Source organism: Balaenoptera acutorostrata, chromosome 13 (genome assembly GCF_949987535.1).
Source record: "Balaenoptera acutorostrata chromosome 13, mBalAcu1.1, whole genome shotgun sequence".
NCBI classification, from domain to species: domain Eukaryota; kingdom Metazoa; phylum Chordata; class Mammalia; order Artiodactyla; family Balaenopteridae; genus Balaenoptera; species Balaenoptera acutorostrata.
In genome coordinates, this window is record NC_080076.1 from 66,686,540 (window position 1) to 66,703,353 (window position 16,814).

General features: G+C 60.3%; 1 protein-coding gene across 2 annotated transcripts in view; it reads left to right on the top strand.

Annotated features, from left to right (window-relative positions):
- Nucleotides 1–16,814, top strand: part of PI4KA (phosphatidylinositol 4-kinase alpha) — a 96,900-nt gene that overhangs the window by 78,370 nt on the left and 1,716 nt on the right. The window contains exons 33-53 of one of the 2 annotated variants that reach the window (XM_057527155.1): nt 2,981–3,139; nt 3,397–3,548; nt 4,729–4,836; nt 5,004–5,131; nt 6,034–6,153; nt 6,246–6,325; nt 6,415–6,608; nt 7,478–7,568; nt 7,877–8,044; nt 8,248–8,301; nt 9,844–9,964; nt 11,464–11,593; nt 12,403–12,473; nt 13,554–13,626; nt 13,705–13,775; nt 14,369–14,478; nt 14,898–15,002; nt 15,092–15,217; nt 15,554–15,674; nt 15,849–16,008; nt 16,618–16,707. In XM_057527155.1, the coding sequence (XP_057383138.1) occupies nt 2,981–3,139; nt 3,397–3,548; nt 4,729–4,836; nt 5,004–5,131; nt 6,034–6,153; nt 6,246–6,325; nt 6,415–6,608; nt 7,478–7,568; nt 7,877–8,044; nt 8,248–8,301; nt 9,844–9,964; nt 11,464–11,593; nt 12,403–12,473; nt 13,554–13,626; nt 13,705–13,775; nt 14,369–14,478; nt 14,898–15,002; nt 15,092–15,217; nt 15,554–15,674; nt 15,849–16,008; nt 16,618–16,707 (2,432 nt within the window). The remainder of the gene's footprint in view (nt 1–2,980; nt 3,140–3,396; nt 3,549–4,728; nt 4,837–5,003; nt 5,132–6,033; nt 6,154–6,245; nt 6,326–6,414; nt 6,609–7,477; nt 7,569–7,876; nt 8,045–8,247; nt 8,302–9,843; nt 9,965–11,463; nt 11,594–12,402; nt 12,474–13,553; nt 13,627–13,704; nt 13,776–14,368; nt 14,479–14,897; nt 15,003–15,091; nt 15,218–15,553; nt 15,675–15,848; nt 16,009–16,617; nt 16,708–16,814) is intronic. The other variant, XM_057527156.1, reaches the window with a different exon arrangement.

The following is a 16,814-nucleotide window of genomic DNA, read 5'->3' on the forward strand; positions in this document are numbered from 1 at the left end:
TTATTCATTCTGTTAAACCGTTTTTAATGTATTTTATTTCAGATATCGTAATCCTCAGATCTAGGATTTCAGCTTCTTTTTTATACTTTGTATTTCTTTCCCGAGAATCTCTGTATCTTCACCTTTTCTTTCTATCTTTTCTGGTAAATCTCTAAACATATTTATGATAGTTACTTGAAAATCCTTATCTGGTCGGTTAGTTCTAGCATCAGGGTCATCTATGTTCAAGTTTGTGACCGTGGACCTGACACTGTGTTTAGAAAAACAGTGGAGACTGAGGGGCCCTGCTGCTTTATCTTCTTGTGCCTGGTGGCTGAAGTGAAGGCCGCACCCCCAAGGGGCTCATCTTGGCAAGAAGGGTGGGTTCTTCCTGCTTTACATCACACCTTCACATCCTTTTTTTTTTTTTTTTTTTTTGGCTGAGTTTGGTCTTCGTTGCTGCGCGCGGACTTTTCTCTAGTTGCGGTGAGCAGGGGCTACTCTTCGTTGAAGTGCGCGGGCTTCTCATTGCAGTGGCTTGTCTTGTTGCAGAGCATAGGCTCTAGGCGCATGGGCTTCAGTAGTTGTGGCGTGCAGGCTCAGTAGTTGTGGCTCGCAGGCTCTAAAGCACAGGCTCAGTAGTTGTGGCGCACAGGCTTAGTTGCTCCGCAGCATGTGGGATGTTCCCAGACCAGGGATCTAACCTGTGTCCCCTGCATTGGCAGGTAGATTCTTAACCACTGAGCCACCAGGGAAGTCCCCAAGGAGGGGTTTTAACGCCAAGCAAATTGCTACGTCATTTGGGGTCTGCCAGACTCCAGTCTGTCCCCTGCCTCTGCCATAATCAGTAGCTCGGCTGGCTTGAGGTTTCGGCCTTGGCAGGTCCGTCCACCACTCATGCCAGACCTAGTGCTGGCCCTGGGCTGTCGGGCTCATCCTTCCCAGGGAAATGTGATCTCTCTCTGGAAAGCAGCTCTTGGCAGCTCTTCACCTGCCCTCCTCAACAGCCCGACAGCTATGTGTGGGTTTGGTGTCGCCAAGCTCTTGCTGTTGGCTCCTGTCTCCCTGCTCCTGGCCTCTGCAAGGACCTGCTGTCCTGGCCCACCTATGCCCCACACCCCAAAGTGGGGGCCGTTCCCCTGTATTTCTATGTCTTTAGTATCATTGCATCCTGGTTTTTCATTTTTTCTATTATTTGGCAATGTTTGCTGGTTATGGAGCAGTTGGAAGGTATGAGCACAAAGAAGAAAACAAAAATCGTCCGTAGCCCCAACTCAGAGGCGGGTGCTGCTGGAGTCTTTTGCATTTGTGGGGAGATAAAGCGTGAGCAATCTTATTGGTCTCGTATAGTGCGAGGGTCTGGGCCTTCATTCCACTGAGACAGGAAGGAATTCTGGTCCCCTGGTTCTGTAACCCGTAACAAGTGCACAGGCCCAGACTGGCCCCCACCGTCCCGCAGTCTGTAAACGCCCAGACAAAATCCTCATGGCCCTCTCTGCCCCCCGACACTCCATGGTGAGCCTTAGCGAATTCTGTTAGGTCTACCTTTTATCTTTAAAGCATCTTCAGAATCTGACCACCTCCCAGCAGCCCGGCCCAGCCCCCCATCTCTCCCCTGCACGTGGAGACAACCCAGCCCCTGCTTTCCCCCCGGACCCCTCCACCTTCTCTACACAGAGGAGCCAGGAAAATGGGTCAGATCAGGACCCTCCCCCACCCGGACCTGTCCATGCTGCTTGTGCTCATACAGAGCAGAGGCGGACAGTGTCTGACCAGCAAGGCCCCTCTGCCCCCTGTTGCCACCAGGCACCCTGCAATCCCTGCTGCCCCGGCCCTGGTGGGCTCCTGCTTTAGACTGCGGGTGCCGGTCCCTCCCCAGCAGCGCTGTCCTCAGACAGGTTTTCTCCAGGGCTGGTCTGAGCTGTGCCCTCCGCCTGGGGTCTCCCCAGCCGCCCTGCCTGAAACGCCACCACGCCGTCCCCACTTCCCTTCACGGCTGTTTGCCCCCAGTGGAGAGCGCCATGCAGTCTGTAGGCTGCTTCTACTCGGCCTGGACCTGAGTTGTGTTTGTTCACACTCGTGCCCCGAGCCTGGAAGGCAGGCCCTGGCCAAGGTGGCAACCAGGACGGGGGGACAAATGGTGGGCAGGCAACCTGGCGGGCTGCTCCCTTACCCTCTATCCTGCAACACGTTTGGCTGCAGGGGCGACCGCCAGGAGTCCATCCTTGTGTCATGGACAGGCTCCTGTCTGTGCTGGACTCTGTCCTCACCTCATGGCCTCCAGATGGCTTCTGTGCCTGCAGGCAGGGAGGAGGGCAGAGGCGAGCGTTACCTCCCTGCCTTCTTCCTCAGGGCTCCCCCGACTCCCACTGCTCACTGCTGCTAACGAGTGGGCGAGGGGACCTGAGACTGGCCTCTCGGCGCCCTGAGCAGCCATGGAGCAGGAGGAGGGGTGGGGTCCCCGCGTCCCCGCAGGGGCTCTGGATGCCCTGGAAGGAGCCGCTGGCTGTTGTCAGGCCACAGAGGCTGCTCCCCTGCGAACCCCTCGCCCAGGCTGGTGGGGTCACAGGCTCCACTCGGCCCCCACAGTTCTTCTCTGAGCCTGGTTAGCGGCATGAAGGTTTCGTGCAGGGTCCATGGGAGTGGAGAGGAGGAACTAGGTTCTGGAGCCCGCCACGCCCCTGCCACTGCCAGCCCGGAGGCACTGAGCAGGCAGCCTCCCCTGGGTGGTTTCCAGACAGTGCTGTCACGGGTGGGCTGCACCACAAAGCAGGACACACTCCTGGCTGTGGTCCAGGAGGGGCTTCTGGTGAAAAAAGGCTGGAAAGTGGGATCATGGGGAGATCTTAGTGATTTTTTTTTCTTCATACCTCCCTCGGTTTTCTAAATTTTGTTCAGTGAGCATATATTCCTTTTATGATTAAAAAAACAAAACAAAACAAAAAAACCAGCAAGCCTCTTTCTGCGCCCCACGGAGGGGCTAACGCCTGCATTCTTGCAGTTCATGCGGGAGATGGCGGGGGCCTGGCAGATGACAGTGGAGCAGAAGTTCGGCCTGTTTTCTGCGGAGATAAAGGAAGCAGACCCCCTGGCTGCGTCGGAAGCCAGTCAGCCCAAACCCTGTGCCCCCGAGGTGACCCCTCACTGCATCTGGATCGATGTACGTGCCCCCCTGGCTCCCCTGTGCTCCACCCACTCTTCCCCGAGGTCGGGGGCTGCCCTGGGACTCCAGGTTGAAGACTGCCCCACCTGGGGGTAGATGGCCCATCTCTCCCGCCAGGCCCCACTGGTCTCGTCCCGCTGCCCCACAGACCCCATCTGCCCTCCTGTGGGCCTGAGCCCCTCCTTGGCAGGCAGTGGTGGCTCGAGGGTGGGGGGCCACCTGGCCCCGCCAGCAGCGTGTCCCTTTCCGTCCAGTTCCTGGTGCAGCGGTTCGAGATTGCCAAGTACTGCAGCTCTGACCAGGTGGAGATCTTCTCCAGCCTACTGCAGCGGTCCATGTCTCTGAGCATCGGGGGCACTGCGGGGAGCATGAACCGGCATGTGGCGGCCATCGGGCCCCGCTTCAAGTGAGAGCTCACCCCAGGGCCTGCTCCCCCGGGTTTCCTGTGGTTGGTCACTTGTTCACCAGAAACTGACCGAGCCCCCAGTACATGCCTTTCCCTGGGAAAGGGATCCGCATATGATGGCCGGGGCCACCACGCTCTCTCGGGGCTGGGGACATGGGGCAGCCTGCTGTCCACGGCAGGGAAGTGTGCAGGAGGTGCTTCACGTGGGGACCCGTCCAGCCAAACGCTCGGGGTGGGCAGCAGCAAAAGGATTCTGGTGACACATTGGAGAGGGAAAAACGGCCAGCTGTGTGGCAGAGCCTGGTGTGACAGCTCAGGCCCATTACCCTCTGAGGCCGATTGTGCCAATTGCACACCAAGCCCTGTGCAAAACCAGCCACACCGGGGGAGGGCACACACCCCCATAGGCAGCATGTGGCCCAGTGGGCCTCAAACCAGGTGCGGTGGTCAGAGGCGCTGTGGACACAGCAGGAGGGCCTGGCCTGGCATGGGGAGGGCTCTTGACTGGGCCTGCAGATACCTAGGGGGTCAGATGGAAGGAGGGTGAGGGGCCCCTGCAGGTGGGCACCACTCCCCCTACCTGTTCCCCTCCCTGAGCTCTTGACTCATGTTCCTGCAGCCCACTGGGCACCCCCTCGGGCCGTGCTTCTCAAACCAGTACCCAAGGGCTAGTTCTCTTTTTCCCTAATTTCCAGTCTGTCATGGACCTATACTTTTACAAATTGCAACGAGAATGGGTTAATAGGAGAGGATCCATGCTGGACCGTCCCAGCCATGGGCAGTGGCCATGGAGACGAGCAGGAGGGCTGCCCGTTCCTGACCAGCGCGTCTGTGGATGCCTGCAGGGCAGCCCTGATCTTGCAGAATCCAAGCAGATTGTTCTTAGAACCTGAGTTCTACCTTCGTAGTCACCGTAGGTGATGGTACCTCAGGGAGTGGTTTGCAGTTCGTGGGACCACAGCTTCTGGCCGAGGGGCAGAGTCACACACATGTTTTCCCCCCAACAAAAGTGAAGGTTTAAAAAACCTTTCGTAAGGCATCAGGGTACAGTAATCCGAGACAGGTGACCACCTGCCCGATCCACAGCCCTGGCGGGAGGGCTCTGCCGCCCGCAGGTGGGCCCTGAGCTCAGGGAGAGGTTTACAGGGGGCACCACTCGCTGACCGGGGCCCTCTTGCAGGCTGCTGACCCTCGGCCTGACCCTCCTGCACGCGGACGTGCTTCCCAATGCGACCATCCGCAACGTGCTCCGCGAGAAGATCTACTCCACTGCCTTCGACTACTTCAGGTGCTGCCCCCACCCCCTCCAGCCCCCAGGCCTGGGTCACTCGGCCTGCTGGGTGCCAACCCCCTGCTTAGCGGCCCGACTTGTCATTAGGAGGCTGCGCGCCCCACCTCGCCGCGCTTCCTGACTCCTAGGCCCTGGCACTCACCCTCGTCCCTGGCTGTTTGCAGTTGTCCCCCAAAGTTCCCTACGCAGGGAGAGAAGAGGCTGCGTGAGGACATAAGCATAATGATTAAGTTCTGGACCGCCATGTTCTCAGATAAGAAGTACCTGACCGCCAGCCAGCTCGTTCCCCCAGGTGAGCCCCAGCCTCAGCCGTGCTGCATGGTCACCGGAGGCCCACGCCTGCCCGGTCACCTCTTCTCTGGCGCTCCTGGGGAGCAGAAAGGAGGGCAGGGTCTCTAAGCAGACAGGCAGACACCCCTTGGTGTAACTTCGCAGCGCTGGGCCGTTCACAGGGGCCCCCTGCATGCCCGACGGTCTGTATTGGACTACGGCCTGTGTGCTGGGAGGGATAGGACACGGTCCATTGTCACCTGGTGGGGCCAGTCTTACCGGCAGGCGACTCCAACATGGGGGTCGTGGGAGCATCCCCCGAGGACAGGCACTTGCCCTGCAGCAGTTGGGGACCAGGGTCAGTTTTCTGGAAGAGGTGACGTGTGAGCTGCATCTCGGAGCGTGGAGGGTGGACGGGGTCAGGGAAAGGCGCTGAAGTGGGAGCCGGCAGCCGCCCCACAGGAGGAAGCCCCGCTCTTGTTTCTCTGAAGCATGTAGCTGGTCACGCGCCCAGGCTGGGGGAGGCGCGTCTCCGTAGGCAGACCCACGCGGCCAGCCTGGCCGCCAGGAAAGGGAAAAGCAGGCACAGTGGTTGTAAGCAGCTCTTGGCTCCACTCAGAGCAGGGCAGGCAGCCCTGCCGTCTGTCCCCACGGGTCCCCGAGTCATCGCCATGTAGCAGGACACTGGGAGGTCAGTGCCATAATTGATCAAGGCAGCTCCTCGATTTGCTTTGCTTTGGGCTCAGGGGAACGTAACACACTTTAGAAAGCTTCCATCTGCAGTGGTTCATGAGGAACTTTGCAGACGCCTGGTTCGTCCAGGGAAGCCGTCACCGGCCGTCTCCCCGACCTGCTCCTCCACAGCTGCCTTGTCTGTGGTGAAGGTCCAGGCACCTCTTTCTAGAATGCCGTGTCTGCCCACAGATAACCAGGACACCCGGAGCAACCTGGACATAGCGGTCGGCTCACGCCAGCAGGCTACACAGGGCTGGATCAACACCTACCCGCTGTCTAGCGGCATGTCCACCATCTCCAAGAAGTCAGGTCGGTGGGGCTTTGCTGCCGGGTCCCTTGGGTCCTCGGGGTCATGGAGCAGCTCCAAGGGACACTCTGTGCCCTCCCGCCTCCGTCCCCAGGCATGTCCAAGAAGACCAACCGGGGCTCCCAGCTGCACAAGTACTACATGAAGCGCCGGACGCTGCTGCTGTCCCTGCTGGTGAGGCCCGTGCGCCATGCCTGCAGCGCCGGGGTGGGTGAGGGGCGCGGGCCATGCAGAGGCGCATCCGTGTCTGTGTCCCTCACCAGGCCACTGAGATCGAGCGTCTCATCACGTGGTACAACCCACTGTCAGCCCCGGAGCTAGAGCTGGACCAGGCCGGAGAGAGCAGCGTGGCCAACTGGAGGTCCAAGTACATCAGCCTGAGCGAGAAGCAGTGGAAGGACAATGTGAACCTTGCCTGGAACATCTCTCCTCATCTGGCCGTGCAACTGCCAGCCAGGTGGGCTGCCTGAGAGGCCCTGCCAGAGGTCCAGCACAGGGCACCTGGTGGGGGGAGGGCACGTGTCACAGCCAAGGACTGTAAGGGGAGAGCCATTGTAGCCCCAGACGCTCCCCAGTCTTGTGCAGTGGTGGGGTCTATCCTGCCAGGGGCCCAGCACCCCGGAGCCCGAGGAGATAACATCAGGGCACCCCAGGGCCTCACCTTGTTTGATGAGGAAAGGAAACACCTGTGGTTACTCTGGGAGGTAGGCCTGGGAGGTCTGGGTTGGTTCCTGGGTGGCATCTTCAGGCAGCAGGCTACTCAGAGGGGCGGTTGGCAGCCGAGTGTCCTGTGAGCTGTCCTGAGGCAGCTCTTAACAGGGACAGGACTCAGGCTGGTAGGTGCTGAGAGGGGCTTCCCAGGCCCCCTGTGCTGAATCCCAGTATACTCCATGTGCCTGCGTGCAGGGTGGGCCTTTCTTCCCCGGAGCCCATGCTGCATACTTACTGCTTCCTTCTTCGGGTCCTAAGTCCTCCTCAGGACAGGATTGCAGCCTGATGGCATTTAGGCAGCAGCTGCCTGCCTTAGCCTTGGGCGGTCACACCTGAACACTTTGCACCCACCCTCCCACCTGCTAGGGTGCCTTCTAGCCCACGGGTGCCACACCGTGGATGAGCTGCTTTGGGGGCCAGGCCAAGGGAGGTGTCCTTAGAAGGATCATTCCTGCTCCAGGGAGTTCTGCCCTTGGGTCACAGCCGGTCACAGTCAACACCATGTCAATAGCCCCAGTGCTCAGATGTCACTGGGTGTTGGTCCACATCCCTCAGTCCAGGGCTCCCCTAGCCCCCGTCTTCGGTGTCTGCCACCCACACCCTCTGTGCCTGCAGGTTCAAAAACACAGAAGCTATCGGCAACGAGGTGACCCGTCTGGTTCGCTTGGACCCAGGAGCCGTTAGTGACATCCCCGAAGCCATCAAGGTAGCGTGGCGGGTAGTGTGCCAGGGTCTGGTCCTAAGCGCACAGAAACAGAGCTGCCTCCAGGGATGCTTGGAGGCGAGGAACACAACCAAAACCCACTGACCTCAGTGGTACCACGATTTTTCCGATCTCTTGTGTTATCTACTCTTCGGATGAAACATTTACTGTGTTTACAGTAGAAAAACGTTGAGTGTATTTCACCCTGGTTGAAGTTGTGCTGTTGTATGTAATGTGTCAGAAGCTGTTACAAATGCCTTGCGGTTTTCACTCCTTGGGGCCATCCCTGTGACTCCCTGCTTCCTCCCCAGTTCCTGGTCACCTGGCACACCATCGACGCCGATGCCCCCGAGCTCAGCCATGTGCTGTGCTGGGCGCCCGCAGACCCGCCCACAGGCCTGTCCTACTTCTCCAGCATGTACCCGCCGCACCCGCTCACAGCGCAGTACGGGGTCAAAGTCCTACGGTCCTTCCCGCCGGTGAGCCCATCTGCTGGGTTGGCCTCGGGGCGCTGCCCGGCCTCACGGGGGGATGGAGAGCAGGCCTGATTGAGGGTGAGGACGTGTCCTGGGGGTGGAGTGACAGCAGGGCCAATCCAGGCGGGGTGGAGCCCTGGGACCCCCGTCCTGCATGGTGCTCTCACCCCTCCCTGAGTCATGGCTGCTCCTCCCCCACCACACAGGATGCCATCCTGTTCTACATACCCCAGATCGTGCAGGCCCTCAGGTATGACAAGGTAAGGCATGCAGCATGGGCCGACCAGCCTGGAGGGCCGGGCGGGATGGAACCCAGGAGCAGGGCCACTGAGCTGGGACCTGGGCCCAAGGTCTCTCACCCCAATGTGGTCATCCAGCGCCCGAGGCCCAGTCCTGCTGTGCTGGGTGAGCAGGTTCTGGAAACATTGCCGGCTGCTTCCTCAGGGTGGGCGACCTGGCCTGGGACCCGTACCTGCTGAATGGGGGTCTCAGCAGGTCCCCTGGCTCCCAAATCCAGCTCCCCGTCTCCTGGGGGGAGTGGCCGGGGGGTTGGAGGAGACAGCGTGTGTATTAGTGAGCTCAGGCCACCCTGGCAAAGTACACAGATTCGGTGCTTAAACTACAGGGAGCTCCTTCCACACAGAGACGTCTGGATCTCAGATGTCTGGAGGCTGGACGTCTGAGATCCAGGTGTTGGCAGGGCTGGTTTGCCCGAGGCCCTTTCCTTGCAGTGTAGACGGCGGCTTCTCCCTGTATCCCCACACGGCTGTCCCTGTGTCTGTGTCCTAATCTCTTCTTAAAAGGACATAAGTCAGATTGGATCAGGGCCCCCTACTGATCTCATGTAACTTCATCAGTTCTTTAAAGGCCTATATCCAAATACAGTCACATTCTGGGGCCGGGGGGGGGGGGACCGGACTTCAACATATGAATGGGGGGTGGGAGCAGATAATTCAGCTGTAACAGTGTACATGCACGTAGGGGCCTGGCACAGGGCCTGGACAGAAAACACCCACGGGGTGACCACAGCCCAAAGCCCTCACCACCCGCGCTTCATCCTGGTGCCACCCCCAAGCCTGCATCTGAGGGCAGCAGCGTCTACCACTCCTGCTCCTGCCCATACACTCCCCTGCCCTGGGCCCACAGGGCCCCAAAACACCCCATGCCCCGGCCAAGCCTGGAGACCCTGCACTGGAGGTTGCACATTCATGGTTCATCTTTAGATATAGTTGCTGGGTTAGAATTGGGTTGTTTGAAGTTTGACCTGTTTGGGAAGCCCACCAACCCAAGTTGAGGACATCTGTCCAAGGAATACTTTACCAGATGGGCCGCAAATGACTGTGGGGAGGGAGAGGCTGCCCCCCAGGAGTTTTCCAGAAAGGCCAGCTGCCTAGGACATGAGAATTCAGCCTAAGCTGGGAGTGACATAGGGTTTTCTGGGGCCCGTCCATCACTGGGCAGCGTCTTCTAGACACCAGTCCACAGGGGCGCATTTGAAACCCACCCACCCACGCATCGTGCTTGACGACAGCAGAAGCTGGTTAGAGTCCGGGGCTTAGAGTCCAGAGGAGGGAACAGAGGAGACAAAAGCTGGCGTGTGCCTGCATAGACAAAGACCCCGGCGGCTGGCCAGCCCGCTGGACTCGGGCTGGACTCCGCAGCCCAGGAGACGTTCTCACAGCCGGCACCGCTCGACCACACTTCTTTCTGGGTCTGCCAAGCGTGGAGTCATTGCTGCTTGGGTGAGAGCGGCCTCTCTTGGTGGAGTGTGGCCAGCCTGGGCTGACCTTGCTTTCCTACAGATGGGCTATGTGCGGGAGTATATTCTGTGGGCGGCATCCAAGTCCCAGCTCCTGGCACACCAATTCATCTGGAACATGAAGACGAACATCTATGTGGATGAAGAGGGGCACCAGAAAGACCGTGAGTGCCCGTCCCTCGGGCCCCACCCCGTCCTCACCACCTGCCCAGGGTCGTCATTCCTCCACTCCCACCTCTGACCCCTGCCTGGCCCCCAAGGCCCTGTGGCTCCGTCCTGCAGCTCCCCGGGCAGCGCTTCCCAAACCAGGTCGTCCCAGGACCCTCACACTCTTGAAAACTACAGAGACCTTCAAAGAGCTTGGGTTTCTATGGCCTTTGGCCATCCGTGCTCACCAACATTAGAAATTTAAAATAGAGGGCTTCCCTGGTGGCGCAGTGGTTAAGAATTCACCTGCCAATGCAGGGGACAAGGGTTCGAGCCCTGGTCCGGGAAGATCCCACATGCCGCGGAGCAACTAAGCCCGTGCGCCACAACTACTGAGCCTGTGCTCTAGAGCCCGTGAGCCACAACTACTGAGCCCGCGTGCCACAACTACTGAAGCCTGCGCACCTAGAGCCCGTGCTCCGCAACAAGAGAAGCCACCGCAATGAGAAGCCCGCGCACTGCAACGAAGAGTAGCCCCCGCTCATCGCAACCAGAGAAAGCCTGCGCGCAGCAACAAAGACCCAATGCAGCCAAAAATAAAAATAAAATTAAAAGAAAAAAAAATAGAGACCCACCTAACATAAACATAACTTTTAAAGAAGTGAGCGAGAAGAGTGGCATTGCTTAACACGTTTACAGGCCCCTTTAGTGCCTGTGGGAGATGAGGTCATCAGTGTGGTGGGAGATCCCCTCACTCTGCCTCTGCATTTCATGTCAGAATATGCTGTTTGGGCTGAAGTGGCTACAGGAGATTGGGCCTTGCTGACCCATAGTTGGAAAGGGAGGAGCGTCTGGTGTTCAGGCCCCCATGGGTGCTCCCCGCTAACGCTACCAAGCTTGGCGGGACGGTTTCTCAAGGGTTCAGTGCAGTGAGGGGTCTGAACCGTGTTGTGAGCCTCGCTCTCTGTTCATCCAGCCCCTGCTTGCCCTGCACTCGCCCCTCGCAGGACCTGTAACACCCACCATGGTCACACCCAACGCGCAGGGCAAGGTCTCCAGCGCTGACGCATTTCGTGACGCAGTACTTAAAGATCCCGTGTGTGGAGCTCCAGCTGCCTCACAGGACAGAAACGTTTCTGAGTGCTAGGAAACTGTCAGGCTTTTTTGTCAAGTTTAACAAAGTATTGTAGTTGTTTTCCTTAAATGGCAGATTCATTTTATTCATTTTCAAGAAAATATCTGCCATAAGTCTATGTCTGAGTGACTTTACCTTGTCTCTTAGTCACTCTTTCAAGTAAAAATGACATTCCCTGGAAGAGGGGACAGTCAGATGCAGGTGCTCCCCTGAGACCACCACACGCTTCAGGTGCGGCCCCCTTGAGCATCCGTGATCCTGGGGCCCTCCACTCACCACAGCCTCACAGGCGTCAGCACCCTGAGGAGGGCAGAGCTCCTCCGGGTGGGGTCTGGAGAGAGGGTCCCCAGGACTGCAGGCTTACCCTCGGTTTCTCTGCAGCTGACATTGGCGACCTCCTGGAGCAGCTGGTGAAAGAGATCACAAGCTCCCTATCCGGCCCGGCCAAGGACTTCTACCAGCGGGAATTCGACTTCTTCAACAAGATCACTAACGTGTCAGCCATCATCAAGTAAGTGGCATCTTCTCCAGGCCGCACTTGTGGGAGTTGCCCAGGGAGCTTTGTAGACATGGCCCCTCGACGTCCCCCACTAAGGAACAGCCAGACGGGGAGTCTGCTCCCGCCATCCAGGGCCCCCGCGGGCATAGCAGATGCACAGAAAACAACGTCTCAGGTTCACTTTGGGTCTTGCCCAAGCCTGAGGACATCTGCTCTCCAGGTTCTGATGGTCCCCGTGGTGTTAGGGAAACCAGACTCCTTTGCAGCCCCAAGGTCCTTTCTTGATTCACCTCCTGGGCCGCCATTCACGTGGAGCAGACGCCGACCTTGGACGTCTTGGGCCACCCATTTGTGCAGGATGGGGCCCTGGAGTTGTGGATGCTGGCCGGGCGCCTGGGGAGGCAGCAGGGGGGCCCTAGTGCCATTCCTCCAGGCGCCTAGTCACCACACTGTCCCCAGTGCTCAGGCTCAGCCCCCACCCCATCACTGCGGGCCACGTGTCCCATGGTCCTCTCCTGGCCAGTTCTAAGCAGAGCGGCAACGTGGCAGCAGAGATGGAGGATCAGGGTGGAATCCCTGGGCCTCTGCCACGTGAGAGGCATGATTCCATTTCACTCGCCTTGTCGTGGGGCGCAGAGGTCTGAGGGCCTTCCCGAGGCCACACTGCCAGTAAACCACGGAGCCCGCCACCTGGCCCCCACAGCAGCGCACACCCCCTTCCCCTGCCCCAGGTGGCGGAGCGCAGGGCTAGGGCCCTCGGACAGGAGGGCCTGTCTGTGCCCTGAAGCCACAGACACCAGCGTCTGTGTCTTGTTCTCCAGGCCCTACCCTAAAGGTGACGAGAGGAAGAGGGCTTGTCTGTCGGCTCTGTCTGAAGTGAAGGTGCAGCCTGGTGAGCAGGGCTCGAGGCCAGTGAGACGGGGGTCTGGGGGGCCCTGGGTGCCCGGCACCCCTCTCCAGAACCTGCCCCTGCCAGTGGTCACTCTTGGTTCTCCTAGCTACTGCTGTTTTCTGAAGGCCAAGGCCCTGTCCTTGGCAGCTGTGGTTCTAGAAGGTTCCTGAGCTCCAGTGTAACAGAAGCAACGCAGGCCACACAGTGGGCTTAGGGAGGAGCGGGGGCGTCCCAGGTGTGCTAGGGCCTGTAGGATGAGGGGGCCCATGCCCCCCTCCCTGGTGCTCTTGCCACGTGGTCAGATCCATGTCTTTCCAAGACAAGACGGGAACCCAGACGTCACCGCACAGCTCTCCGTTCTTAACTGTCTCACACACTCGTTCTTCAAAACCCTGGCCTTGCACACTTGCCCATTGCCTGCCTCAGTGGTGGGCACCAGTGCAGGGCCCTGGGTAGGCCTCTCCTGACCGTGCTGAGTCCTGCCCAGCCCCGCCCCAGAGAACACTCAGCCTCCCAGGGGACACCATGCTGCCGGGTCGTGTCCCCAAGGCACTGGGGAGCCAGCTGGGCTCTAGAGCAGAGTGGAGCTTGGACTGTGTGAGGGAGGCTGGGCTGGCGAGGGAAGGAGGGCGGACGAGGCGGGGGCCCACATGGTCCCCAGGGGCCCAGTCCCTCCCACCAGGACCCCGCCTCGAGCACCCCCACCTCCGGGGGCTTGGGGAACTGTGGTCCGTGACCAGGAAGGGCCTTCTCTCGACCTGCCCTGACAAGGTCGAGCTGGGGGTGTCAGGTGGGTGGGCGCTGGGGCTCCTGTGTCCTGTGGCACTGGCGGCCAGTGACCTGAGAAGCTGAGGGTTTAGGGTGTCCTCTTGGAGAAGCGTCTGCGGGAGGCGGTGGCCCCATGTGGAACGTCAGGATGGGTCCAGGGAAACAGCACAGTCAGGGACGACGGCCTTACCGGCCTCGGAACAAGGAGTTGGCGGTGCCGCAGGCAAGGCCCTCAAGGCCTCAGCACAGCCCCGTCTGCTGGGAAAGCCTCATCCTGCTTGGGCCCTGGGATGTCCCTTCTGTCCCTCACAGGCTGCTACCTGCCCAGCAACCCCGAGGCCATTGTGCTGGACATCGACTACAAGTCCGGGACGCCCATGCAGAGGTGAGGCACCCCCCGCAAGCTCCCCCTCACGGGCTCCCATTCCCTGTCACTTGCGCCCCATTCTCTGTTGTTTTCCAGCGCTGCAAAGGCCCCGTATCTGGCTAAGTTCAAGGTGAAACGATGCGGAGTTAGTGAACTTGAGAAGGAAGGTCAGTGGGGCACGTCCGATGTAGTTTGGGGTCCCCATGAACGGTGACAGCCTCCAGCCAGTCAGTCTGGGCACTTGTCTGGGGGTGGCAGGCACGTGTGCAGTGACAGAGGCCCCAGGGAGGACTGGTCAGCTTGGCTGCCGTGCGAGTGACTGCAGGCTGGCAGCCTCCACGGCAGGAGTCGATTCTCTCCCAGTCTGGAGACCAGGGTGTCGGCAGGGCCCTGCTCCCTCCTGAAGCGCTGGGAAGGATCCTTCTGGCCTCTTCCCGGGGCAGGGCATGGTTGTTCCTCAGCTGTGGCTGCCACATACATCACACTCTGCAGTTCTGGGGGGGCATGAATGTGGGGAGCACAGCAGCACAAGGGTGTGGCCCTGGGTCCTCGCTCCTCAGCTGTTCTTAGGAAGAGACTCTGGCCCCGTGGCCCCACCCACTGACCCCCGGTGTCTGCTGGGCCTCGTTGGCCTCCTTAGGGTTTTGCAGAGATGATCCCTAAGGTTCTGTGTTGCTTCAGGCACATGATCAGGGCTCGCCCCCAGCATCCTCAGAGGGCCTCTCTGCCCGCCACTGACAGGAAGCCTCTCTCTGTGCAGGTCTGCGGTGCTGCTCAGACTCCGAGGATGAGGGCAGCACACAGGAGGCCGATGGCCAGAAAATCTCCTGGCAAGCAGCCATCTTCAAAGTGGGAGACGACTGCCGGCAGGTAGTGGGCTGGGCAGGCAGGGCCGGAGGTGGGCGGGGCTGGGGCAGGCCCACCTCTCTCCAAGGCTCCAGGCACACTTCTCAGCATCACACAGAAATAGGAATCCTTGGCTCCCCATTTGATTCTGTTGCCTTGGAGTACATCAGGGCTTTCTGCTAAACCCAGAGGCCTCTCCAGTGGCCCCCCCTCCTGCTGTACACCCTGGCTGCTCAGGGGGAACTGCCCCGGGGGGATGGGTGCCCCTTACTCACACCCACCGCCAGGCAGTGCATCCTCGCAGTCTGCCCAGGGAGCAGTGGGCAGTCAGGCTCACCAGGGCCTCCCTCCCTCCTACCCCTCCCCCTCCCCCTCACCGGGCAGGGCCGCAGGCACCTGGAGCCAGCAGCCCACTACCACCCTGAGTCTCTCCCGGTTCCCAGGACATGCTGGCCCTGCAGATCATCGACCTCTTCAAAAACATCTTCCAGCTGGTTGGCCTGGATCTCTTTGTCTTCCCGTACCGGGTGGTGGCCACCGCCCCTGGGGTAAGTTCCCCAAGCAGTTGCTTGGGCGCTGCCCCTGTCCCTCACCCTGCGGTGTGCCCGCAGCCTCAGCCTCGGCCCTTCCTCCCTAGTGCGGGGTGATCGAGTGCATCCCTGACTGTACCTCTCGGGACCAGCTGGGCCGCCAGACCGACTTTGGCATGTACGACTATTTCACGCGCCAGTACGGGGATGAGTCCACGCTGGCCTTCCAGCAGGTGGGCAGCAGGGCGGCCCCACTGCCCCCCAGCCCCAGCTCCCGCATTGGTCAGCACCCTGTTTTCCAAGTTCTCGTATGTCTGGGGGTAAAACCAGGGCATCTGTAACCTTCCTTGGGATGAAAGGCATGCCTCGAGAGGGGCTCCCCAGGAGAAAGCTGACAAGAGTTGAAGGGGGGAAGGGGCCACCGCCCTGCACCTCAGATGCACCCACTTGTCACTCCGGCTACCAAGGTTTGGCTTGCTGATCTAAGCGCAGGCCCAGGGGTTCCAGGGTGCCCGCAGGCCCAAGAGGGCACAGCTCCGGGGCGCCCTGAGCATGCTGTCTCTGCACAGGCGCGCTATAACTTCATCCGCAGCATGGCTGCCTACAGCCTCCTGCTGTTCCTGCTGCAGATCAAGGACCGGCACAACGGCAACATCATGCTGGACAAGAAGGGCCACATCATCCACATCGGTGGGTGGGCATCCTGCCGCGGGGGCACCGGGGCAGGGGCTCTGGGGGTTGGGGAGCTGGGCTTCCTTTCCAGCCGCTGCTCCCCAGCGTCCCCAGGAAACGGCAGCTACAGGGCATCCACCTGGCTTTGCCCTGCAGCTGATCCCAACACGATGGCTCTTTGGGGTATTGCAGACTTTGGCTTCATGTTTGAAAGCTCCCCGGGTGGCAACCTCGGCTGGGAACCAGACATCAAGCTGACAGACGAGATGGTGATGATCATGGGGGGCAAGATGGAGGCCACCCCCTTCAAGTGGTTCATGGAGATGTGTGTCCGCGGCTACCTGGCAGTGCGGTGAGCCCTGTGGATGGGGTGGGGGGCAGGGAGGGGCTTCCATACTGGGCCCGTTCATCCAGCAAGCCCCGCCCGCCCCTCAAAGCTCCCCTTGGGTCATCTCAGGCCTTTGGTGGACACAGAACTGGGGTTGGGGCCGGGGTATGCACGGGAGGCCCCCTGAGGCCTTGCCTTCCTGTCACGTCTCTGCCACCTGTGCCAGCAGCATCTTGCTCCAGGCATCAGTGACCCTCCACGTTCTGCATCTCCCAGGCTTGGCCTCGCCTGCCGACGCCTTGGGGCCCCTCTGAGCACCCCACCTGCCCTTCCTCCCTAGCCTGAGCCCCTGCACCCCCAGGCTGCGTGCCAGGGACTCAAGTCCTGGCTTCCAAGTGTCATGTGGCCAAAGCCACAGAGCAGTGTGGGGACACCTGGACTCCAACCCGAGTCTGCTGAAGCCTGCATGGCGCGTACGCGGTTCCCTTCAAGAAGGGAGGATCCCTTCCTCAGCCGGGCACAGAACCACGGCAGGGGCCGAGGGCAGGCCCTGGGCAGGGGCTGCATGTTGACCACAGGCAGGGCCCCCACCCAGGCTGGCCTCTGTCCACCTCCCTCCCTGCCTCTCCCCAGGCCCTACATGGATGCCGTTGTCTCTCTGGTCACTCTCATGCTGGACACGGGCCTTCCCTGCTTCCGCGGCCAGACAATCAAGCTCTTGAAGTAGGTCCGGCAGGCAGGCCACTTGGGGGCGGCTGTCCCCTGAGATGGGAGCCCCTCGAGTGCTGGTAACAGGGACTGTTATCGAGGCCAAGTGCTCCCCTTTGGAC